This window comes from Poeciliopsis prolifica, unplaced genomic scaffold (genome assembly GCF_027474105.1).
Source record: "Poeciliopsis prolifica strain line A6 unplaced genomic scaffold, Auburn_PproV2 SCAFFOLD095, whole genome shotgun sequence".
Taxonomy (NCBI): domain Eukaryota; kingdom Metazoa; phylum Chordata; class Actinopteri; order Cyprinodontiformes; family Poeciliidae; genus Poeciliopsis; species Poeciliopsis prolifica.
Genome location: NW_026562470.1, coordinates 690,104 through 717,422, shown reverse-complemented (window position 1 = coordinate 717,422; position 27,319 = coordinate 690,104). Strand labels below are relative to the sequence as shown.

Below are 27,319 nucleotides of genomic sequence, written 5' to 3'. Positions count from 1 at the left end.
CATGTTCATTTATCCTTTGGCACACCCAAAGCATTGCTTTAATTTGCTCAATGAAAAAAAACATACAAAAGTTTTATTTTTCATCATTTGTGCTGTTAAAGAAACAAAAACGACAAGCTTGCATCCAGCAATTGTAACAAAACAAAACAACAAAAAAGCATTTATCTGGCATGCTTAACTGCAGATGTTTACTGAGAAGTGGTGATCCATCCAACAGCAGATCCAAAACCATCCACTAGGCGTGTAGCTTTATGTTTCTACATTCATTAAATGCTAAATCACCAGAGCTTCTCATCCTCGCCTGAATTACAACTGTGATGCAGTCTGAAACTGTGATGCTCCAAGTTCTGCTTTAGGGAGGGAGTCAGTGTAGCTACCATCAACAAAAAGTGCAGTCAGGCACACAAACTAAAAAAACCATCAGTGGAGTCATTCACCAGCAACAAGAATGCAATGTTTCTCTGCTCAAATGAAGTATCTGTTTTCTGATATGCCAATAATGTCTTGTTGATATTGTTTTCAGTAAATTAGGTGTGTCCAGTTTCAAGTGTGTCCAGAATGAAATTCAGAAACAGTGACAGTTTCTGAATTTCATTCAAATCTTCTTCTGGCTCTAAAAATATTTCTTGTAAAATAATTTTTGGACATCTTCAGCAGGTTTTCTTGCGACGTACAATGAGTTTAATACAAAAGTGAAATTTTATTAGCAATCATTGGTGAAAGTATTATTTTGCAATTTGACATATGTTTTAGGCACAAAAACAGAAAACTATTTGTACTGTCAAATGTCTCCAATTTTAGCCTGGAAGTTTTTTTTTGTTTTCTTTGATAAAACACCTTTTTACAAAGACATACTACCCTCCACATGTAGTCCCACTCCTAGTAAAGATGTGACAACAACCTGATAATAAAATCATCTTTTACTGCAGTAATCACACATTAGAAAATGTTTAAAACTATTGAAAAATGTAGCTGAGAATCAGAAGGACAAAAAGATTACCTAATAAAAAAAGAAGTAAAATGATTGAAAATAAAACCACAAGTCTACATTTAGAAATAAGGTCTTCCCAAGCAACATTCTAATTAATGTTGATCAGAGAAAATAAACATGATTTTGATTTTCTGAAAGAAGACAAGGATCCCGCCCCCACCCACTCTCCCAATTAATAGATGAAAAAAAAAGTAATAAAAAATCCCATTGAACTTTCCTTTACAAAAAACACATCAAAACTCGAAAGAAAAAGCCATCAGATCTGCCTGCTGACTCTAACCCTAATAAATATTAATTATTTGTCCTTTTTTAGAACAAAGTTGATTTACCAGCTAGAAGTGTAAATATTACAGTACCAAATGGAAAATAAAAACAAATAAATTAAGTAAATAATTTATGCTGCTTGCAGTAACATATCTAAGAATTTTCACATTAATTAATATGGAATTTGTTTGTATGAATGGATTTACTTAAGACAATAATTGTTGTAAATTGGTGCCATCTAAATAGAATTTAGATGATTGAGGTGGTGTAGCAAGAAGATCCTAGGTTCAACTCCTGTGTATGGAAATTGCATATTCTCCCTGTGTATGTGTGGGTTTTCTGGGTACTCATAATTTAGAGGGTAATTAGACTTTAAATTCTCTGTTTAGCTATATGGTTGTTTGTCCTCTCTGTGTTGCCCTGTGATGGATTGGCGACCTGTCTGAAGACCAGACTGGCTGACCGCTGGAGGTTGGCACCAGCTACCTTGTGACACCCTTATGTGCAAATGTGAAATAATCCAGTGGTCCCCAACCCCGGCCACAGACCGGTACCGGTTATTTGAGTCTAGAGGATCTTTTATTTAGAAAACCCTTTAACCGGATTTTCTCGGTTACGTCTTGTGCGCCAACATTGAGTCCACAAGCAGCAAAATGAGTCAGAAACATGAGAAGGATTTATCCCGGTAGGTGATTCCCACATTCCAAGGCCGCTCTGCATGATATGGTGGCCGGCTCGTTAATGAAGCAATGAAGCTTCAAACTGCTTCTCCAGATAGAGACCAAGCACCCTGTGCATAAGCAACACTTCGGGTGTCATTTTCTCTCATCACTCCCAGATGGGACCGTCTCATTGCAGAGAAACGAGCTCAGGACTCCATTAGTCGTTATCGTGAATTAAAGTAAAATGTTCGATTTTGTGGCGGATTTGTATCCTATTTTGAAGGGATATGTAAATGTTACCAAAGCGTTACGAGTGGCCGAGATGAGAGGAGTGCAGCTTGTGATTCTTAAGTCTGGTTCACACGGCACGATTTAAGGATTGTCGCTTTCCAAACTTCTGTGACCTCACACGACATAAAAGTCCAACAGGTTTGATCGGTTCGTGTGTCCAGCCAGACGGCAGGAGCAACACACCACACACCAACCGATTCCACTCACGAACATCCCGATTCCAGAAGCAAATCCAGTAAAACCCCAAACATACCATCAGTGAATTTAGAATAATCAAACATGGATGACGACGAAGAAGCAGTAGTGATAGCTTGTGGACTCATTTTAAGCGATAAAAGGCGAAATAAAAAGAAAAGGCGTTTGACAAAAGGGAGCAGCCACTTTGTTTGCTGCACTATGATTTGGAGGTGAGCTATGTTTTTTCATAGTTAACATTTTTAACTGAATAAACATAACCACATATAATAAACATATATAAAAATGTCTTTTACATTTAGTAAAAAACATTTCCACATTTCACCTCCGATGTCCACCGGACTCTCAGTTGCGCCATGTCAACTGTTTGATTCCCCTCCGTTTTTACTTCACAGCATTTTCTGATTGGCTCCCTGTGACATTCAACAGGTTCTCGCTCCCAGTCAGGGAAAACCCCACAGGCTGAGATAATCGGGCCAAAATAATGTTGAATATGTCCAATTTTAGGGACAATTTTATGTCCCTAAAATTGAATATGCATATTCAATATGCCGCAGCCCCCTACCCACGGACCACAGCAAAACTGCCAAGTCTTGACCGGACCGCAGAAATAAAAAGGACATAATGGATGGATAACTGATCAGAGTGCCCAACAACTTTTAAATAAATACATTTTCCTGCTGAACAGAGGACTGTTTTTATTATCCACCTTTCAAAATGACAAAACCATAGAACCTAGACATTCATGTAAGGCAGGTATGCTAATATTGACAAGTTTGAAAATAGCTACAAGAGCATATTTGAAAAAACTAACTGTGATTCAATCTGTAGTCAAACAAACAAAAAAATTTACTTTCTTTAAAATGCAAAATTATTCTCAGATATTAAAATTTCACCCCATCAGTTCACCTGTTTTGAGCTCATTTAGGAATGCATTGTTTTAGGTTACATCCTGTTTATGGCCAAGTTCTCTCAACTCACTGTTACATTAGCAGACATGCAAAAATGGCTGCAGACAGAGGCGTAGTGGTACAACCATACATGTTTGACTCTGAGTCAGACCCAGAAGCAGAAGTTAAGCCTCCTGAACAACCAGCAAGCACTGAAGGATTAAACATGGTGGATCTGATGCACATTTACATCGAGATTAATTCAAACTCTGAAGATTTTTCAGTGGCTGGAGGAGAAGCATTTCTTTCAAGATGTAAAAAATGATTCAGGCAATGTCAGTAATGTCCAAGAGTCTGAGATGTTTTCACAAATACTGCATCTTCTCAATGTAGACTTTCCATTACAATCCCAGTTTACTGGGATTGTACTTATTGACAAATGATGTTCATACCAAACAACACTACAAAACACACACCATTATATACTTACATCCTCATCATCTGCAGATTTGTGTTTAAGAGTAGAAGAACCTTCCTTCATTCCCAGTCTTTGGTAAATTCTGTCATGTTCTGTTGATAGTTTTCAAAGGATTCCTAAATAAATTGATCTGTATAAATTACAGTTGTCTTTCACAACATCACAGGGACATTGCAAGCAAAAATAAAATGAAGCCATGCAGCTCTGTCCTATGTGACTGGGAAAAATACATGAACACATGCTCTTGTATGCAGCCAACAGCAAAACATTTTCTTTTTCCAGTAGCTACTGCAGGGGTAACTTGGTCAAACCGAAGCGCACGTTACCCAGTAAGTGCACTGCTTGTTACAGACGGCATGTGTGTAACATCTTGTAATGAAGTGGGGGGAGCTCCATTTGTGATGCCAGATGAGGGTGCTAGACTTGGCTTTTGGTTGCTCAGTAAGAAATTGTGATGCAACAATTTACGTTTCACAAGTAAGATGGCTATATTACCATTTATATCTTGTGAATAAAATATCACTATACTGTATCTATGTCCATCAGCTACTATTATCTCTAGTGTTGTTGTAAGTTCAGCCCCCACAATGAAGGCGAATATTGACTGGTTGTGTGCTATGTAAAATGCTCATCATACGTCAATATCAAAATATTCTATTCTGAATCTATTATGTTTATCCCAATAAGAATATTTAAATAGGCTGAACTATGTATCAATCATATTCAAAAATACTTTAAAAAATGTCCTTGAAAATGTAGCTATGAAAGCTGTTTGAATAAGATTTGCAGCAAAAAAGCCTTGAAAAACTGTTTAGTATTTAGTGAGTTTTAGATACATCAAACTTTTTTTAACTTTATTTCAAATAAATAACATTAACATATGTAGAGGATCTACCTATTTACATAGACAGACAGACAAAAATCCCCCATAGAAGAGAAGAATGCAAAAGATGAATTTTGCATAACAGTGGACTTTCAGAGCTTTTTATACACCTTTACCAGGGCTTGATAGTAATGTTATTCCTATTTATTTTGTTTTGTGTTTTAGTTCTCAGAAGAAATTTTCTAATAAAACCCATTAAGAATACTTCATAAAACTTCCAAAGGCATATAAAAACTTCTTCACAGCATTGTAATCTCCCCCTGAATCAGTGTAGGCTTTACAAAAGCAATAATGGGGAACTGTAAAAGGCTCTTTTTCTTTCTAGGCATAGAATATGGAGGGCTGAGTCATGTGAAAGCTATTTGGCTTTGGGTGGCAAATAGTAAGGGTGAAAGAGCCTCTCATGGGTGCAGATTTGCAGGGCGGCATGCGTGTGCATCAGTAACCGTGGAAACCGGGAGGTGAAGTAGCTGACAAAGCCTTCTGGAAGTTCCCCAAGGGTGTCCTGGACCTCTGGCGGCAGCTCATGGTAGTGATGCTTCTGTGACATTTTGAAAACAAAACATGATCCTACTGTGAGAGTGAGGATGTGTAACTGTCCTCTGTAAACAAGCAACATGTGGCGACCGGGCAGACCTTGTTCCTCATGGCTCTGAGCAGATCTCTCACAGAGTTTCCTTTGTACGTCCTGAACCGTCTCAAATCTGGAGCAAAAATTAGAGCAACAACTCATACCTCTTTTTTTAAGCTAAAGGGAGCAGTTTTTATTTTAGCACACAGCGCTTTGCATGAATATTCATACCCCTTAAAGGGGTGGTGTTCTGCGTTTCTCAGGCACATAGTGCCATTTGATAGCACGATCAAGAAACTAAGTTACCTTTAGTTGTTATAAAAATGCTACGTATATCAAATGTGACTTTACATAAATTAGATTTTGTAATTTAACAGCTTGAAATTGGACCCCTGTCTCTTTAAAAATGTCACTACAACATTACTTCTCTGTTAACCCTTTAAAAATGTTTTTAGCAGCACTGCACTGAGAAGTAGTTCCTATGATGAGCTCAGCAGTTCACCAGGTGTTTGCTAATTGCTTACACCTGGGCTAATAGGGCTGCTCTGTAAGGTGGAAGCTCGTCTTGAAGACTGCAGCTCTGAAGAGCAGCTGTGCCTAGAAGGTAGCACTTTATCCACCCAGGCCTGTTGCACCGCTAAATTGCTGCCATGGAGATTAAAGGATTTCTTAAACATGCCTGAAAGAATCAAGGCAACACTCCAAATATGTTTTTAATGAGGAAATAGCATTAAAACTAATACATTTTACATAATACATTAAACATTTTTTCCCAATTTTGTTAGATTATAGCCACAAGCTCCAATGGATTTTAAATGACAGACAAACACAAAGAAGCAAAAAATTGTGAATGGTTTTCAGAAAGAACCTGGCCTGGGTTTTGAAAACAGCACAGGGGATTGTGGGATCTCCACTCCCACAAGAGGCTTCAGTATAAGTAGGGTAGATGTATCTCCATGGATCCCACCCTCCACCAGATCTCCATCCTCCCACTGTTTCTACTGCCTCCTCCAAGACAGTGGTACTAGGACATTAAAAACACACAGCACCAGACAGGAAGCCTGCTTCTTCCCCTGAGCTGTGAATACCAAAACACAGCAGGACTCCCCCATCAGCCACACACACCTTGACTTTCTGAACATATTTATGCTACACACCTGCACATACTAGTATAGTACATTAACCTAGGTGTACTGCACCTGTCTGCAGAGGGACAGAGATGTGCATCCTCCAGTTGGTTCGGACCACTGCTCTGCCTCCAGTCTCCAGTTTGACCACAATCGGACTCTCTGCCGGCTCCTTCTCTATGCGGTCGCTGACATCCTTTCAACAGCAAACACAGGACAAACATGGGCGTAAAGGAAGCAGGCACCTGTATTGAAATTGTAATTTTAATTGTAAATTACCTGGAAAAAGAGCAGCTGCTTCTCAGGGCTCCAGAAGAAAGGATGTTTGAGCACACAGGCGGTGCAGGGCCGGGACTCTGCGTCAGCGTTGATCATTTGCTCAATCAGATCCTTTGCTATGACATCATCTGACAGAGTGAGACACAAGGTTATCACCCTTGTGTCTTAGGTTTGTAAAATCTTTGATTAAATGAGTTCACTAGAACTGAGGGACTGACTGATTTTAAACTCACCACTGATCATTGTTTTCAGGAAGAAATTGTGCCCAAGAATTCGCCTGAGCTTCTAGCTTTTACTATAGACGCATGTTAAAAATAAAGTCAACTCCAGATTTTGAGTATGAGAACATGATACAAGTTCCTTGAGCAATTTAAGTACAACTTGTTTTACAAAAACTAAGCCAAAGTGTAAAAGCAGTGTGTTAAACAGGAAACGTATCCTGACAGCTACTACAAGAACAAGGAGGTTGAGTTGTTTTAAATCCAACAGTCCTGATGAGCTATCATCAGCCTCTGTGAGGACTAGTCAAATCACAGGTTATTGCTATCAAATGAGAGGAGAAAGATATTAACAATGATCTTAGAGTAGGTAATTATTGCTGTGGAATGTAAAAATCAGTATGTCACACAATTTAAAATTAATGCAAGCACTGATTTTTTATAAATTTAATACAATTATTAGGGGCCATATTCTACATTTTAAAGGTTACAGTTTATGAAGCATCAGAAAAAGTTAAAGCAATTAGGAAGTACTGACTAATTAAGAACACTGAATTCTGCAGTTTCTCTGTAACAAGAACTGAGTTCAGTCGAAGTTTAAACTCACAGTGAAACTAACAGTTGCAAGAAAGAGTAACTCCTGGAATACATCCTGCTAAAAGTGAAAACTCAGCACATTCAACATGGTACAACTGTACTAAATACAACTGGTGCATTGAAGTAGCAGAGATGCAGTCTGCCTAATATACAGAGGCAGCTGATTTCACAGCTGTGGAGTAACAGCTGAGAAGCATCTGACACTTCAAAACATTTGGTCAGCAGATCCCAAAAAATACATGGACATTCATGGGTAATATTCCAGGTATATAGACTTTTGCATGATACTGCAACTTCTGGACTAAACTCTGCTTGGTCCAACTCTATTAACAAAGCAAAAATAAAACATGATCTGTTATATTGTTACCTCCCTAAAACACATATTTTATTCTCGGCCATATTTGGAGAAAGCCACTGCCAAGCACAGTGGTGAAGAGATGAAAATATGGGCTTGTTTTGTAACCATGACTATGCATCTTACAGTTTTGAAGTCAACCATGATGTTCTTCTATTACTAAATAAATAAAATAAAATCAAGTAAGAAACTGTCCAACATTAGTTATGCAACAGAAATATAAATCATATCATAGTATATGAGAGAGAGAAAAAAAACAATGAGCCAAAAGATTGAATGTGAGGTTGTATTTCTGTCATTTTAAATAATTTAAGGATATAAGTGAAAATCTGCCCTCACCATGAATGTCATCCATGAAGTGTGAGAGTGAGTACTCTCCTGAAAGGATGTTGACCTGTCGTCTCAGAGCCTCGCCAAAAGGATGCTGCCCTCTGCTGACTACATAGTAGAACACACAGCCTGCTGAGAACACATCCACCGCTGATGTCTGGGAAAAATGGTAGAAGGAACAAGTGAATCTCAAAAAAACAATAAAGCACACCTATCAGGTGTGGAAAAAACAAAACTAAATAAGCCTTTTGGGCTGATAAACTTTACTATTCGTCACATTGTTCTGGTAGGAAAAGGGGCAAATTAACTTTACTGAAATGTTAGTCCATAAACACAGGAAGGGTAGATTTATATAGGTAAATGGGATAATTGTTGGAACATTTATATATGTATATGCTCTAAATGAAGATGCACCAGGGTTTATTGAGTTTTCAATATGATTGCAGAGTACAGCTCCGGCCTACTGATGATGATGGGAGATTTTAATTGCATAATATTGAATCTGGATAGCTATTGGCCCAACTCATTAGGGACAATGATGAAATTAAAGGAGTTTGACTGGTACAGAGAAACAAATCTCTTAATGCTGATGACGTTCTTCTGTTTCCTATAATATCAATACCGTGCTTGAAAGGAATAATTTCTGTTGATACATATTTTTCTGAATAGATGTCAATAGCAATATTCCACTCGGGGTTAAACAACAAAGCACATGTGGCCCAAAGAGGGCATCAAAAGCTTAGGCTTTCCTCTTTTATTAAATGATTTGTATTATACCAACTACAGTAAAACGCTGAATATAATTAAAATGGTGGTGATGGTCAGCATTGTCTTTGTCCTTCCTCGGTCACATTGAAACCATTCCCATGAATCTTTTACCCAGATTTATTGTATTCCAGATGTTATTGGTTGGAATATCAAAATTCCCATTCACTGATTTGAATAAAACTATATCAAAATTCATATGACAGAGCAAGCACCCTCACATAAAATCTAAAACGCTACAGAGAATCAAGACAGAAGGGGTTCTCAATCTACCTGTTTAAAAATACTATTTTTGGGCAGCACAGTTAAAACCTTTAATTTTGTGGATCCAACAGGATTCTCAAACAAAATGGCTGAGCATTGAGCCAGTGCTCTACACCATTAAAGGGATTTCTTAGACAATTTCTTTTTCAAAATGGGCTGAACAGGGACTTACATTTCTTCATCAGTTCATGAGTTATTATACAGGAACAACCTTATGTCATTTGAGGAGTTGAGTGGGCATTGTCATCTGATGTGATTTATTTAGATATTTACAGTCGCATTATTTTTTTGTCTACACACAGGAGGTGGGAAAGAGTACAAAATCTCATGCCAATAGAGAACTTCCTAATACATTTCCAAAAAGGGGAAGCGAGTAAGAAACTGCTAAAGATATATAAAGTGTTTCTGTCAATAAACCTTAACGAATCCACTTGGAGAAAACAAAGATAGGAAGCAGAGACGGCCAAAATCAATTCTGATGAAACATGGGAAGGAGTTTTGACTGAGGAACATTGAGTTACAAACTCAAATGTGTGGTGAAAATATAGATGGAAAATTATGAGTAGATATTTCAGCACCCCAGATGCAGTTGCTAAGCTTGTTTTGGAGAAACTGTGGCTCAGCAGTCCCCAATCATACACACATTTTTAGTCATGCCCCAAACTACAAAACTTTGGGAGGAGACGTACAAGGCTACATATAAACTACATTATACAGGGGGTTATACCTCCAGGATGTAACAGGTGCATTACTCTGTATCATCCCAGCTGGTTTGCAAGGACGAGTCAAAGCATATTTTTTAAATATTCTTTTTACAGCAGCCCTGAAATGCATTACAATAAAGAGAATGCAATTAGAACTGCCCTCTTACACCACATGTGTCCCAAAAGTAATGGGACACATGTGTACCACATGGAAAAGATAATATACTCATGAAGACTTCAAATAGCTATTTTAAAGAAAATCTAAGAGAGGGGCCAGCAGAAACTTTATTTATGTAAATATGTCCAGCAAATTTGGCTTTTGGTGTGTGGTGCCAAGCAATGCCATCCAAAGTGCATCCTTATTTTAGGGCTGTATGGTGACGCTGAAACCACAAATGTGATGCTGAAATTGTGAAATGTTTTGCTGAGATGTTTAAGCTGTGGAAAAACTTTCACACTGTTAACACTCCTGTAAACTATTGCTGATTTATGGCTGTGTAACTGCTCTGTAAAAATGATTCAAATTAAAGTTCTTAAAAACAAGACAAAACAATAAAGACAAAGAATATAAGTTTAGCGAGTTCAGGTTCAGTTTTTCCTACAGGCTTGTTTCCAGGCGTCTCTCGCAGCACTTCCGGAGCTATCCAGCCTTCAGTTCCTGGTATTCCAGAGCGCAGTGAAAAGCTGCTCCGCCCATCTGGGATCTTCTTACACAGTCCAAAGTCTGAGATGAGTGCTCGGACTTGACCCAGAGTGTTTGGCCCAGAGAGGAGAATGTTTCTGGGTTTGAGGTCACGATGGACTTCATAAGGAAAAGACGGAGGAATTTTAATGTGCAACAACAACAACAAAATATGTTTTAAAGTTGCAGTAGGTAACTTTTATAAAAAAAAGTTTTTTAAATATTTGTAAAAGGGTTAGGGTTAGGGTACCTCCTGCCTGACCTACTATTGTCATCTTAGCACTGTTAATCAACCTTGTGAATGCACTACTCTGTCAAGATTCATGTTCTATGTCATGTCCATGCTGTGTTTAGTCACTCACTCAGCTCACCTGCCATGCCTCAATGCTTACTGTTCCACCTGGGTCCCGCCCTACTCAAACACCTCTCAGCCTCTGCCCTTTGCTAGATTATCAACAAATATGAGCCAGTAAAGATCCAGCGTTTCCTTCCAAGTCTTCAGTGCGTCTACGATCCTTTTCTGCCCACAGATTTACCCCTTGCCAAGCCCTTCATGGATCCCTTCTGTTTTGGATTTCTGCAACCTGACCCAAGCTCTGCCTCAAAACCACTAAGTATTGCCTGCCCCTCCAGCTAAGTTTGCTCTCTCTGTTCTCCTGTGTATCAATTCAGCCTGATTATCCTCCAAATCCCTGGATGTTGCTTTCCGGATCTTTTTGTGGATATCCTCTTTGACTCAATACTCCCACAGAAGCCTGTTCGCTGTGGTTACCTACACTTCCCTGTTGTCAAACCCTCGGTTCTTCTGCTCTACCCATCCACTGCTTTACAGGTCAATGAAGCTGAACATTTCAAAGATACTCCACCTTTAACTGTGTCACCAGTTTTTTCTTCTCAGAGCTGTGTTTAATTTCCTCGGCCCGAGGAGCAACCAGAATTTGAAACTAAAATTAAACTTGATTTTTTCTCAGTACTCCTGTGTGTGGTTGAATTTCCAGATTCCCATAAAGTATTCTTACATTGCTCAATGTGTTAATGCTGGAGAAACAACTTATTGCTATAAGAAAATAGTCATCGTTGGCTATGCTAACTAGTCTGAACATTCTTCTGATGTCAGGAAGAAACTGCAGAGAACTAATGGGGGAGGAAAGGGGACAGGAACAGTGCCACATGAGATTGTGATTGACAGTGCTGAGATTTGCCTCCTGGCTCTTATTGTTTCTAGTTAGTACTGGAAGAAGGCAGAGGAGCTATATATTTTTTTCTCCCACGTTCAGACTAATACCATACTATTTACAGTACACAAGTTATATACTGCAGCTATAAGATGTGGATTAGAAACATTACAATTTGATGAAATTCTAATATGAGCACAAAATGAATCCATTCTGACCTATATTGAGTGAATGCAGATGAGAAAGGCCACACATGGTTTGCTCCAGAAGAGTTATATTATCCAGCTCAGGAAAGCAAGAGGAATCCTCCACATACTGCAAAGAACACAGTCAGATACATGAACTCTTGGTATAGGGATGCATGAAGCATTGTTTTGGCCCGAACTGACCTGCTGCAGAGTCACAACACATAGCTCGATGGCAATGTAGGTGAATAGGCGGTCTCTCTCTGTGCAGAAGTATCGAATGACGTTGGGGTGTGTGTCCGATTCTCTGAGAAGCTGCACTTCTCGTTCAGCTACCTCAAAACACTCAGGCAGGATTCTCTTCACAGCAACGTGCCGTCCGTCGAACCTGCCCCTAAAGTTCAAGACAATATTTATCTGAAACAATGTAAACTAACACACAATATGAATAAAGATTCAGATTCATCATTTTATGTTATATTTTCCTTTGACCTTTGACCATTCTAATCATTCTGTTTCTGGTGATTTTCCTGCTTGGAGGTGAACCTCCACTCCACACTCAAGTTTTTTTCAGGCCGCTGACATATTTTCTTCAAGAGTTACTGTTTATTTTGATCCATCCACCTTTCAATCAACTCTGCCCATCTACCTTGTTCCAGTTAAAGAAAATCACAGGGGCACAGCATTGGCACAGGGGATAGATCCACATATAAATGTGTCAGACATATTCTCTAACAAACCTTCATGACCTTCAAAGAACAGCTACATGTGTACTGAAATTAAATTATCAAATTTATTAATTATGTGACTGCCCAAGGTAGTTGGTTTCAGTGGACTTTGTTTCAGGGTAACACAGTAAAAAGGGGTTGAAAACAAATGCGTGTCATACTTTTCAGATTTCGCAAGGCTCTACTTTGTGCTGGTCTATCACATCAAATCCTCCTTATATATATTTAAGACTATATCTCTATTCTGACAAATGTGAGAAGATCAAGAGCTATGAATATATTTACAAGTCGTCCTATATTCTCTAGTAATAAGTAAGCACTTACAGTTCTATGATTTGTTCAATAACCAGAAAGGATTCTTGATGTATTTTACCTAAAGACAAAGGTCCCAGCTGTTCCATGTCCAAGTACATCAGTTGGTGTAAAGGAGATTTTTCCTACCAGTACTTCATTATCAATTTCTTCTGAAAGAGGTCCAGAAGAAAAAATGACTGGATATCCAAGTAACAATAATTTATCACTCATTAAAGCATTAATTCTCCTTAAAAGGGCTTTTCTTTATATATGTTACAATGAAGAAAACAATGAGACTGTTTCATGCCTCACCAGTTGAAGGCTTTTGATCAACCGAGTCATTTTTATCTGACTCTGATGTTCTTCTGTTGTGATGTTGAATATTAGATGAATTATCATTTGTTGCAGTCGGAAAATCTAACAGAGAAGATCAAAAATATCAAAATAAGGTTAATGTAGAAAAAAAATCACTCCAAAATACTTTTCACTCATTTTGTTACAGAATTGAGCTGGCTATTATTTTTAAAATAAAAGAAAAATACATCAATAGTAAAAACAAGCACAGAAAACCTTGAAAGTGCCTTACCACTTGCGATGGTTGGCTCAATGGATATACTCCTGTCTGCAGAAACCAAAGAGACTGGTTGAAGATTTGTCTGCATGCTGGTCTGCATTTGCTGAAGGCGAGACTGTAAGACCTCCTCCAGCTGCCTTTGAGCTTTCAGCTGCTGGGCTTTACGCTGCAGAAACAGCCATGGAAACCGTTCTCGTCAGAGCACAATTCAAACCCAGAGACCAATATGTACCTCTGAACAGCAATTTATATATTTTAACTGTAGAGAATGATTCTGAAATGTTCAAAGGGTTACTGCACTGTTTGTGTTAACTGCTGATGAAGTGTACAGGGTCCAGGTAATGACACATATAAAGCAGAGGGCTTGGAGACACATGCTGTACCTCGTTTTGAATTGTTTATTTTGGCTCACTGTTCTGTGCAGTAGGATTAGGTGTTTACAATAAACAATGGAAAGATTGAAAAGATTGCATATTGCAATCCTGTTTACGCTCATCCATTGTTGGTATGAGGAACTTGGCAGAAGATGTAATCAAAACCTTGAGCACTGGAGGAGAAGAAAATGCACTTGCTATTCCAAAGCACACCATGGATGCAGTGTTGGACTGGCTTTTATATTTTATATGCCATGCATTCAGGTTCTCCTTGGAAATAATATATTGAGCCAGCTGGAGGGTATTTTCTTGTGTTTTAATGTTGCTTTGATTGTACTTTTTCGGTGTCTCCTTTACACAAAATCTGGACAAAAGTTTTTCCTTGTATGTTGTGCAACAAATATTAGGTGGGCAAGAGCCTGCTTACTAAACTAATACATGATGCAGTGAGAGGGCCCTATGACTCCTTTCCAGCTGTTCTACATATGAGTTTCTTAAGAAATATCAAGTCTCCCAGCCAAAAAAAAAACAAACAAACAAAAAACATGTCTGTTCTTACAGAATATGCACAGGCCTTCATGTTCATACCTGCAATTAATCTTAGAAACTAAGATGCTAATTAAAAGCAAAAACAGTCAAAACACTGAGTGTCTTTAAATCTAGACTGAAACCCTATCAGTTGTTTTTGAATCAATATGAATGAAACATTAATCAACATTCTGATGTGTAACAATGGGACTTAATTATCGACTGTGTGCGCTATGACTTTGTATTTTATTTTATTATTATTGATGTAAAGTACTGCCTTATTGCTGAAAAGTGCTATAAAAATAAACTTGATTGATTGATGAAAGCCCAAATACAATAGTTGAACCGATAATGAGTGTAATTAAACTCCAATTTTAAATGATTCTCTTAAAGCAGGACTCAATCAGGTTGTGTTAGATTAAAAACCCTAGATAAACAGAATATTTCATCTCTTTTGGAGGAACACAGCAATCTTTTCTCTTTGGCATTCATTTTTCACCAGAGTAGATGCAGATCCATGTTAACCAACAAACATGCATCTTTGTTTACAAACTTGTAAACAAATTCAGACTTTCACAAATGAACTCACAAGAGGAAAAGTGATCACAAAGGAGAGCCATCCTCCAACCAGAATGGTCAAAACTGCCAGCGTCAGACGGTCCTGGGTCAGGAAGATGGGCAACACCGTGGCAGGTCTCTGGGTCTCCTCACTGACCCCTTCCTTCTTGGTGATACGGTCACTGTGGCTGCCAGAGACAGCTTGAAACTAAATCACAAAGATAACAGGTACATGATGAGGATAGATTTGAATCTTTTTTAAAGTAATAGGACTTCTCCAAAGCACATATGCAGATAAAACCAGATTTTTACTTACATGCATACATAAAAGACACAAAAATATATTTTTCCTCACTGTCTGAAGTTAAATCTGACCAAACCTTGTTTAGCTTAGTTAGAATTATCAAAATTATTTCTATGTTTTTAGAATTTTTTTTTTTTACTTTTTCTCAAATTCAAAAGTTTGCATACCTTTGGTCAGTAACCAAAGGTAATGATCAAGTCAGTCAAACTCTCTGACTTGGGTCAAATTTTTTAATCTCTAAAAGATGCTCTCACTAAGTTTTTCAGCAAATAGGAATAATTTAGGTAACTCTAACTAATGAATGCTAACGCCACTGCTGCTCTCCAGCCAGGTGAACAGTTTCTAGATATATCTATCTCGTTTTTACTACATTTAAGGTTGCCAACTGTTAGAATGGCGGCAGGTTTAAAGAGAAGTCTTGAGGCAGAGAAACAGTGCAGACCAACCAGGGCTCCAACATTTAACATATAGACATTCCTGCTAACAACGGCAATGGGTCTCAACAGCAGCCACGCCTACCACCCTGCAATGTGGCCAACATGCAGGCTTTTATAGTCCCTGGCTGCTCCAATTAACAAACCCACCAAGAAACAAGACAAAATACATATACACAACAAACTTGACAAAACAACCAAAATCTTCAGCACAATATTAACAAACTCTTAATTTTCAAGCAGCCATTTTATTTCTAAAAATACCTCTCTATAAATATAAGTCCAATCATTAAACTCCTAAAATACATAGTTCTATCGCTCCCCCTCTTCCATTTGCATTGGTCTCTTCCAGAACCTTTTTAAGGTGCTCAGTCTCCTGGGCAATCTTTTAGCCTGAACACCCTGCAGGGGAAGAGACAGAGGTGAGCCACATCTACACAAACATTTCAATCCATTTCAAACAGTTACAAGACCCATCCATCCATTTGTTAGTTTTATTTTAACAGGACACTATCAGTTCCAGCTGAGATGCAACTGCATAAAAACACACAAATAATAAAATACTTCAATCTGTTTATCATTCAACACACCCTTTTAAGTGTTTTCATCCAAGTAATGAAGACCTTCATTACATCTATCTACAGTCAAGGAAGACATTTGAAATACAAAATCTGCTGTATTTTTATTGCTCTAACACAACATGAGCATTTTCTGAAGATATTCAATTGTGCTGTTTATAACTGTTAATATTCTAAAGCAGGTAGCATTCTTTTTTTTTATATTTCAACTTTGCATGAATAAACGTGCTTCAATTGTTTCTCATTTTGCTGTTGTTGCACCAGAGTTTCCCCCATTGTGAGATAATAAAACATGTTATATGATATTCTATTATTGTGAAACGACTACATGCCAGTTCTTTAATTAAACGGTTATGAACTATTAATTGTACAGGACATAAAAATTAACAATAAACCTGAAAAAAATTAGTGGTATTTTATCCATGGCTGTATGTCTGAGTAGGTCTAAAACTTGCAAGTAATTATGTTTTATTTTTAATTTAAACAGCTATTCCAGTTATTTATAATTGTTTATGTCCGGATGGTTACAAAAAAAAGTGTTTAAAGTAAAATGTCTGTTTTCAATAATTCATTCTGAGTATGTAACTGTCACATTAGTAACTGTGTCATTTATCTACTATAAGCTATAACATCTGATTACTTTCCCCAGGGAACAGAAGAAGAACTAGCAACTGGATCTCCTTCAGGATGAAGCAGCTACCAGCACTCGGATAGCAGAGCTTCATGAAGAAGAACTGAGAAAAGAAGAAAAATAAAAGCTGCTAACCCCAACCCTAACCCTATACACTTAAAACAAAGTGTATTTGTGTATTTTTATTCAGTGTGTGTAAATAGGTGGTTTCAGATGTAGCTGCACTGTGTGTGGACTTACATAGCGCTGGTGGTAGAAGGAAGCTGAGAAGGGAGAGGCAGCGGTTCGAGGTGGGATAACTGGCTCACCAGAATGCTGCAGATTGGCAGGAAAATCCCTCAGCATGGTGGTGTGGGCTAATGGAGGGACCTCATGGTGGCCTGCAGTGTTAAAGATCATACAGTAGTGTGCAAAAGTCTTGAGTGATCTGCTATTTTAATCTAAAGATTCAGGCTTAAGCAGTAGTCCTCCAGGCATTAAAAAGGTCTTAAATACAAAATAATTCACTTTCATCAACATATTGAGCCTAATGTGAAGATTAATAGCTGTCTTTACCTATTAGCAGCCAGTGGTTCTTCTGGCTGTTTGTGCTCCCTGGTGGATATTGGACATTAGTGGAGGGAGTGATCTCACATTCCCCTCTCTGACTGACCGTCACCTCCTCTGTCATCGGACCCTCGATTCTAGCCAGCGTCAGTTCCCGGGGCTGCCATGGTAACAGAAAGCATAGAACAATCACCCTATCTTTATCAGTTCCTCACTGTCTCGTACCTGATTTGATCTGCTGTTTAATCGTAATATAGTGTTAGGAGGGACTTTTGTCAGTAGAAATTATGTGCTGCACTCACCACTAATGACACTCCATGATGGACGAGTGAAGCTGAAGCATAAAGGTGAGAGTCAAGTTTTCCAACATAGAGAGTGGGTCTGAAGAAAAGAAAAAAGCATTTTCACTTGTCTTCAATTCAATTTCATTTGAGTGCCTACACTGCATCAGGTGTTTCTGCCCGCAGGTTGAAAATCAGACCAGACACACTCTGCCTGTAAAGTGTTCGTATACCTGTACTTCTTCTTCAACCCTATTACCACAAGCCTAATTATATTTAATTGGGAGTTCATATAATTGTGACATGTAGCGAATAAGAGCCATGGTTTTGAATAATGGTTTACAAATTGAAACCAGAAGATCGGCACATTTGCACTCAATCATCGTTCAGAGCAACTAGTATCTTGAAAAACAAGGCCAACAGCAAAAAGCCCAGGAATATACTGTAACTCTGGAAAGATTTAAAGCAGGTTTAAGTTATAAAATAACAACCCTATGGACAACCGGTTTGAATATTTCTGACCTTCATACTCATAAAGTAGTAATGGTTAATGATAAATGGACATCAGCATAAAATAGCTTAGTCTTTGATTAAACAATCAAGTTTACTGTGAAGCTCTTTTCAGCAACAAGGCAACACAAAAATACAAACCTATACAACATACAGTCAACAACTGGCAAATGGCTTCTTTACATATCAGAACGTTTATTAATGTTTCATTTATGTTTCAAGAGCAACTCCAAGCAGGCGGGTTTTTAGTTTTGATTTAAAGGAACTCAGTGTTTTGGCTGTTTTATAGTTTTCTGGAAGTTTGTTCCAAATTTGTGATGCATAGAAGCTGATCGCTGCTTCTCCATGTTTGGTTCTGGTTCTGGTTGTTGCACAGCAGAACCAGAACCAGAACCAGAGGGGTTCTGGAAGGTTTATTCAACAACAGCAGATCTTTAATGTATTGTGGTGCTGAACCGTTCAGTGATTTATAAACAGCAGTTTTTCAGTCTATTCTCTGAGCTTCAGGGATCCAGTGAAGGACTTTAGAACTGGGTTGATGGGTTCTGTCTTCCTGGTTTTAGTGAGAACACCAGCAGCAGCTTCTGGATCAGCAGCTTCTGGGTCAGCTGCAGCTGGAGGATTGATTTTTTTTTTTAACCAGACCTGTGAAGACACTGTCACAGTAATCAATGCAACTAAAGATAAATGCATGAACGAGTTTCTCTAGATTTTACTGGGACATTAGTCCTTTAATCCTAGAAATTCTTCAGGATTCTTCAGGTAATAGAAGGCCGACATTCAGTCTGTTGCAGTAGTATGGTTTTAGGCTTAATGTTTATTAATACGTGATTGCAGTGGTAAAAGGAGACAACTATAAATATGTCGCTCCACTTGACTTTACTGTATGGCTACTTAATGTATATGCATCATTCACATAGTTATGGGAGCTAATCTTATTTCCTCTTCTAACCTGAGCTAGTGGGAGCACATAGATGTTAAATAAGAGGAATCCTGGGATTGAACCTCGGGGTACCCCACATGTGACTTGCTTCCACTTTGATGAGAAATTACCTGCTGAAACAATGAAATCCCAGTTCTTCATGCAAGATTCAAACAAACTGAGTACAGGAACACAATTACACAATTCTCCAGTTGTTTCAGTAATATGTCAGGTTCAACAGTGTCAAAGGTTTATATGAATCTCCAGAGGTTCCCCCAGAAAACTTGCAAAACAAGTAAAGCATGGTGGGCCGCCAGGATATAATACACTGTGGGAAACCCTGATGTCACTGAACACTTTGACTAGGCCAGTCTCAATACTGTGGTGAGCACCGAAAACAGACTGAAAGACCTTGAAAGTCATTGGTAATTGTTGAGAAACTTTTTAACGATTAAAACAATTTTTTCAATAATTTTGCTGATTAATGGAAGGTTGGAGATCACCCTGTAGTTCTTTGATAACTGCTGTTTTTAACACCGGGGGAAAACACCTGATGAGATGGATGAGTTTACTGTTTGAATCAGATCAGATGGAATGACAGACTAAATTTTCTTAAGTTTTATCAAAACATCATTAAAAGGAGTTTAATTTTTGTTAAGTAGTTGAATATTTGCATTGGTCTCTTCCAGAACCTTTTTAAGGTGCTCAGGCTCCTGGGCAATCTTTTAGCCTGAACACCCTGCAGGGGAAGAGACAGATATTTCTCTGTCTCTTCCCCTTATTGTTAAGTAGTTGAAATTGAGTAATTATTTATGTTTATGTTTGTACATACCACAAACATAAACTAGATTTAGGTTTATGTGCAGATTGATCCTCTAATTTTTTACATTTTCCCCTCATGGGGAGTTAGAAACTGCGGGGCGTGCTGTGGTTGCACAAGGGTTAGCACGCCCCACGTTTGGAGGCCTCAGTCATCGATGCGGACGTCGCGGGTTCGATTCCCGGTCCCGGCGACCTTTGCTGCATGTCTTCCCCCCTCTCCTTGCCCTCCTTCCTGTCTGCCTACTGTCAAGAATGCAAGCCACTAGCGCCACAAAAACTCTTCGGAGAAAAAAAAAGATTTAAAAAAAATGTTAGAAAATGTATTGCAGGCTGTGTTTGATTGGAGTTCAGGTGGTTGTGAGCCTTTTCGACTGTTGCAAATAAAGCTTGAGTTTTGTTAAGGCATTCCATAAACCACGCAGACTCCGTGCATACTGTCCACGGACGGTTGGGTCTTCATACTCAAGCATATTGATTACCTAAAATTCTCTTGTGACAAATTCCTTTATTTCACACAATCCTCATGAAAACTAGTAAGTTTGATTAACTATTTGGGCACCTAGCTCTGTTTCTTCTCCATCTGGGAAGCCTTAACTCACCTCTCAGGGCGGGACAAAGAATGGCAGTCACATGTCATTTCATCCGGCAAAGACAGAGAACCGCTGCCAAGAGCCAGCGGAGCTTCCTACTGTGCTGGCTTTAGCTCTAATCAGGGCTCCATTCAATAAGTTTTGTTTATTATGTTCCAAAAGCACATTTGTGATCGGTGTAATCATTTGTGCAGCAATCAAAAATGAATAGATACCCAATCATTCTTTCCTTGCTGTTGTTCAAGGAAAAAAAAAAGGCCCAGACTCAACTTATTGGACCACCTGTTTACTCTGCTGCTGATGAAGTCTGGGATGATGTCTTGTTTTTTATTCTTATAATTCTGCATAATTCACCATGTCAATATTTGAGTGAATATATAAAGCCTGTTGCTGTTAAGCATTTTTGCTTACGTGTCTATCACGTCCCCGTGACAACTTTATGTCGACTTTATGTTGATGTCAACTTTGAAACAACATGAACTCATAATACCCTTATTCTCAAACTTATCAGCCCGGTGTCACATGAAAACCAGTTCAATGTGAACACTGTTTCCACCGGGTGGTTTAATGTGCAACACAGAGTCTATCCTTGCGCGGACATGTTCGGTGGACTTCCGCGGACTGAAGTGTGCCGAGTATGTTGGGGCCTTTAATGTTTTTGTTTATGATTTCCTCAAATAATTTTTCCCTTGCATGTTTTAGTGTAGAGTGATAGTTTCGCAGTCTTTCTTTATAGATTTCATAATAAACATGAAGTTGAGTTCCATGCGTTCGACCCTAAAACTAAGCATTCTTGCAGATCCAACTATTGCACATATCTTCATTCTTCTAATAGACAGAATCTTTATTTCAACGGGAGCAATGGCATTGTTCTTACATTAGTTGGGCTTGTGCTCTAGCTTGCTCTGTCACAAACTGGTAGTTCCATTTCAACGTAGAGTAAGCTTCTGCCTGGTCTTTAGCAGAGGACAAGGTGAGAAAGCGTAACGTCTCCATGGCAAGCGAGAGGTGAGGGGCGTGTCTCAGTGACTCTTCATAGTAGAGGTATACCCCTACAACAGGTGAACCGTAATTTTGAGTCCACAGGACATCGCCTGTAAAGCAAGATAACAAACATTCCAAATCCTTGCTAGACAGCTGAGATAAGAGTGAAGAAATGTATAATCCACACAGATCCTCCTACCTGATTCCCGGTCAACAGTCACCACCAGACCATCACCGCTAGACACCAGATGAGCCATTTCTGGAGGAAGATTACTTAAAGTTAGTTCTAGGACTGGCAGTACAACATTGTGTACTGCCCTCTTAATTGTGGTGCCTTAAAAAAAAACTATTGCAACCAAATATCTTGTGAAGTCAACAAAGTCAGGAATTCCACAGACTGGGCTTTTATGCAACAAGCCCAAGAAACTTATTGTTTAAATATATCCTTTAAGACATAAAATCCCAAGAAAATAAACTGAGTTTAATTGTTGTAATTTGATCAAGTTTAAAGAAGTTCAACAGATATAAATACTTTTTGCAAATAAATGTATATTAAGACAGTGCTTAAGCTTTTGAGGTTGTTGAACAAACTATTTGTTTAATTTTGTGAATGTGTGCACAGACACGTACTGTAGTTTTGCTTCTCATCATAAGGATGAGCAGAGTAATCATTGTACGTAGCGTTCCATCGAAGCTCTTGTATCTTGGTATCAAACATGGTAATCATATACTCTGGAAACAAAGGGAAACACTCATTAACTCCAGACTAATTGAGTTAGGCTCAAGTAAGCCTGGCTCCTGAAGTGCTGTGTGTGTGTGGCAGACCGGTGCGCCCAATGTAGAGCAAAGGAGTGTTGGGACAGATGGACTCGGAGGAGGAGGTGGTTAAACTTGTTTGCTTTTCCCCCGTTTCCGGATCCACTACGAACCACACATCATGTTTTTTCCCTGTGTACACACACGAAGAAGGAAGGTTATCTACAAACAGCAGACAGGTGAGTCATATGTTTATACAGCACTATACTGTAAAAGTAAAACTCTATAATTCAAGAGGCGGTTTTAGCTCTACCTGGTTCAAATTCATTGAAGAAATGCTGTTATTACTTTTAAGCAATAACATGTTTATTTTCTTATTTTATAAATGGAATATATATTTCAATATTGCAGAAAAAAGCTAAAGAGGTTGAATTAAAAATCCGTAGAATATGCCAATTTTTTTATCCAATTAATCATGAGAATAATCAATAGAATAATCAATTAATAACATAATCGTTACTTGTCCCCCTGGCAGAAAGTGAGCAAAAAAAGTAGCCAAAGTCCAGACAAAAACTATCAACAAAAACTTAAGAAAGTTTAAAGAACTGTGGTCATCAAGTTCACCTAACATAATTAAAGAAGTTCTGTCTAAATGGGAGAAATATAAAATGAAACGAGAAATGACCCTAGACTTTTGCACAGTATTTGTCTTCTTTTAGGCAATTTACAATCAAAGAAAGATCAGAAATTGATAGGACACATTAAAGATCAGACCTGTGTAGAGAATTCCATCAGAGCTTCTGCAGGGGGCAGAGTGAACCAACTCTGAGATGGTAAAAGGCAATTTCTGTGGAAACAGAAAACCGTCATGACTGCTTTGTCGGAAAAAAAAAAAGAAAGAAAGAAAATGTGACACAATATAAACAATCTTACCATCAAGCCCTCCTTATGTTTTCCACCAAGGACATACAAACTGCCATCATTAGGATCTGGGAGAAAACCAGGCCTGCATTTTAGAAACAGAAACAAAACAGTTAAACCTGTCAAAAATCTTGATAATTTCTAACATTATTGCTTTGGTAATAATTACAGTGAAAGAAAGTCTATTACAAATCACAAAAAAGTTCTGTATAATTATGGCATTTAAACAGAAGATTAGCCAAATATAATGTAAGGAATAGGTTGGTAAAGCTCGTCAATGGCACAAAATCACATAGTGCCATGCAAAAGTATTCAGACCTCTTTAAGGTTTTTCCACTTTGTCACAACCACACCCTTTTTATATTCATGTATGTCAGGCGATAGTGCGACAAATCAACACATAGTAGTGCTTTTAATGCATGGCTCTACTGATGTTGCCCCTCAAAAGACGGAAATTGTTGCCAATGTTCTTTGAAAAATATCTCAAGCTCAAGTCCATTTTCAAAGCCTGGTCCAAGACTCTCCATTGGCTTTAATTCTTAACTTCGATCGGCCCATTCTAATACATGAAAATACTTTGACATAAAACCATTTCATTGCAGCTCTGGCTGGATGTTTGTCCTGCAGAGAGGTAAATATCTGCCCAGCCTCAAGATTTCTGAATTTGTTCCAGGAGTGATGAGTTCCCTCTGTCTTGCTGAAGAAAAGCATGGTGCTGCTGGCCTGCACTCTATTTACCTGCATGGTTGGAGAATGTTAAATGTTGCCATCCACTGGTGTTTTGTATGAAAGAAAAGCTGGTTCATTTTAGCCTCTTTTTCCATATCATACATCATTTCCCTGGGGAATGGGCTTCTCAAGACAAGTTGTGTGCAGTGCACGACTAATAATTACCTCAGCAGCTCTCAGCAGCTCCCCCAGTGACACCATGGCACTACAGGCTGATTCCCTGATTAATGCTCTTCTACTCCAAACTGGAGTTTTGCCATGTTGTTTACATTTTCAAATGATGGATCAGCTTGTTGAGATGTTCAACGCTAAGGATACTATTTTCTCCTCAAACCATCTGCTGTGTTCTCTGGCCTTCATCATACCTTTTGTTCTCTAATGTTCTCTAACAAGTACAAGAGGCCTTCAAAGAACAGCTGTATGTCTCCTGAGAACAAATTATTACATTTGCTAGCTATGAAGGCAACTAGTAAATGATAAAGGCAATTGATTCCAGTGGATTTTGTTGGATTTATAGTGGGACTACGTTACATCCAAGTGTATCTACTTGTGACTGGATAATCCAAGACACATGTTAATGGCAAGAATAAGTAGAACCTTAGATACATATGTGATCACTATGCAACACCATTCAAATCTGAATTTTTACAAGTAAACATAAAATGCAAACAGAAGAAAATTCGTTCAGCAAACTGGGTTATTAATCCACATAAATCTCCAGTAGAAACAAATCCAGCTAAATGTGGGTCTGAAGTGTTACTTACTCCTCAAGGTAGTTAGGCACCTGAATAACAGGATCTGAAACATATTTAAAAAATATTTTTATGAAAAATCCCACATTGACATTGAGAGGGAAAATGAACACATGTATGTAAACCTTCTCTTAAAGTCCACTTGATGCCTCCTGTCTGCTTGGAGATAGCATGCAGACTGCCGTCCAGAGTGGAGACAAACAGAAGGGACTCTGGGAGTGTGACTGATCTGACTCCTCCAACCTGAAGGATTAAAAAGGGAAGAAAAGCTTTGTCAGTTGTTAGAGAAGGATGTCATATCCAAAGATTTCACTAAACTTTGAGTACTTAATGGGTGAATGTGAATGGGAGCTGTAATACCTGTGTTGTTTCTTATTTAGCAGCATATGCTGATTCTCCCTACAATCTACAATCTACATTACGATGTCACCTGGTGACTCTGAACATATTCCAATCACTGAATAAATGTTTAGAACAGATAAATGTGTGGATGTGCCAAAACTTTCTCCAGCTGAACAAAAACAAAACTGAAGTCATTATTTTTGGACCTAAAGAGGAACGATCTAAAGTCAATGCACAGCTTCAGTTATTACAACTAAAAACTAGCGATCAGGCCCGAAACCTGGGAGTAGTGATGGACTCGGACTTGAACCTTGCGAGCCACATAAAGACAATTACAAAGTCAGCCTTTTATCACCTGAAGAACATCTCCAGGATTAGAGGACTAATGTCTCAGCCAGATCTGGAGAAACTCATTCATGCGTTTATCTTTAGTCTCATTGATTATTGCAACAGCGTCTTCACAGGCCTGTCCAACAAATCAATCCTCCAGCTGCAGCTGATCCAGAAGCTGCTGCTCCTGTTCTCACTAAAACCAGGAAGATAGAGACATAACAGCAGTTTTAAAGTCCCTCCACTGGCTCCCTGTAGCTCAAAGAATAGATTTTAAAATAGTGTTGTTAGTTTATAAATCACTGAACGGCTTAGCACCACAATACATCAAAGATCTGCTGTTGTTGTATCAACCTTCCAGAACCCCTCAGGTTCTGGTTCTGGTTCTGCTCTGCATCCAAAGAACCAGAACCAAGAGAGGAGAAGCAGCTTTCAGCATCTATGGACCAAAAATCTGGAACAAACTTCCAGAAAACTGTAAAACAGCAGAAACCCTGACTTCCTTTAAATCTCAACTAAAAACACACCTGTTTAGAATTGTTTTTGAATGTAATATGTAACAATGTATTGTCTATTATATGTTGCATGATTTTGTGTTCTTGTGTTTATGATGTAAAGCACTTTGAAATCCCTTGCTGAAATGTGCTATACAAATAAAATTTGATTGATTGATTGATTGAATCACCACTAACAAAACACACAATGGTGAGAGTTTTCATATCTCATGTTGCGATTTTACTGATGACAAATTTTATTTGTCATACTATTTTCATAGTATGGGAAAGTCACTTCATCACTTAAAGCCTTCTTGTCTAACTCTCTGAATATCCAAACGTAAACATAAAATTGCAATGTTTTGGCAGACACAAGAACTAAAGAGAAAGAGCTTAGACGTGGCCATAGAAAAACACCGAAAGGCATTCAGAAAGTCTGAAAAACCAAAGATCAACTCCCATTTAAAGGAACTAACAGAACTTTTTCTATAGTAAAACATAATAAAACTTACTTTAGATATACTTTCGCCTAAAAGGAATTTGTCTTGATTTTTTCTATATTGTTATTTGGTAAAATAGTATATAACCACCCAAAATTCAGCTTCTTTTGCATATGCTTTCTTTTGAATGTCTTTTGTAGGTCTATTTGTATTTTTCTATTATTTTATTGAATAACAGTAAAATAAATACACAAATCACTAAAAACAGTAACAAAAAATGTAAATATTTAAGTAAGGGCTTGGATCAGGCTAGATTTATGTCAACAATAAGATCTGATTTTATGTTAATTATATTAAACTTTGTTGAGATGAGACAATGGGACAAATGATGTCCTGTCAGGTGACAAGCGCTGTATCCGCATACCGCTCCCATGTTGACCGAGTGAGAGCAGCCTTTTAACTGCGCCAAACCGTCCACTGGGAGACTCAAGCGGTAAAAACGCACGTACACACGCTTTATTACTAATAGTTTTCTGCCCCAGGGCCAACCAGCTTCTAACTAGAGCCTGAAATAGCCTCCTAATCCAGTTGCGCCAGTCCCCTCTGTGCACATAATTTACAGATCACGAACCGTATTAAGCAACAGAAACACACAGTTTAAAGCTGTGAAGTTTACCTGAAGGAGTTTGTTTTCCCAGGACAGCAGGAGAAAAGACAGCAGAATGAGCTCCAGATCTCCCGTTACCCCCAAAACTCTGGACTTCATGGATCCGATACAAACAAACAACAGGACTCAATTAAAGCTGCTGAACTAGCGACAGCGGTCCAACTCTATATTCATTTCCAATATCCGTCTGCCGCGATGCGATCGTCCAACATCTGGTGGCAATAATTAAAGTGTCACTTTACATTCATAAAAGCGGCACTTTCCCACATTTCCGTGTTGGGACGGACCTTGTAGAGTCAGCAGCAAACCGTCAGGAGGAAAGGA

The 27,319-nt window shown here is 38.4% G+C and overlaps 1 protein-coding gene across 2 annotated transcripts; it reads right to left on the bottom strand.

Annotated features, from left to right (window-relative positions):
* Window positions 1-27,297, bottom strand: ern2 (endoplasmic reticulum to nucleus signaling 2). 2 transcript variants are annotated; one of them, XM_055023114.1, is made up of 24 exons: window positions 27,005-27,297; window positions 24,848-24,965; window positions 24,735-24,768; window positions 23,254-23,326; window positions 23,095-23,167; window positions 22,390-22,512; window positions 22,195-22,296; window positions 21,764-21,823; window positions 21,458-21,674; window positions 17,758-17,836; window positions 17,465-17,615; window positions 17,150-17,289; window positions 14,994-15,170; window positions 13,515-13,668; window positions 13,241-13,345; window positions 13,008-13,098; window positions 12,111-12,300; window positions 11,940-12,036; window positions 10,467-10,666; window positions 8,141-8,288; window positions 6,632-6,759; window positions 6,425-6,548; window positions 5,291-5,358; window positions 1-5,195 (listed from the first exon to the last, which is right to left on the bottom strand). In XM_055023114.1, exons 1-24 carry the CDS (start codon window positions 27,092-27,094, stop codon window positions 5,013-5,015), a joined length of 2,925 nt encoding a protein of 974 aa, XP_054879089.1. In that variant the 5' UTR covers window positions 27,095-27,297; the 3' UTR covers window positions 1-5,012. The 2 variants fall into 2 exon arrangements, with proteins under 2 accessions (XP_054879089.1, XP_054879090.1); XM_055023115.1 differs by having other exon boundaries at window positions 13,008-13,095.
* Window positions 27,298-27,319: the final 22 nt, after the last annotated feature.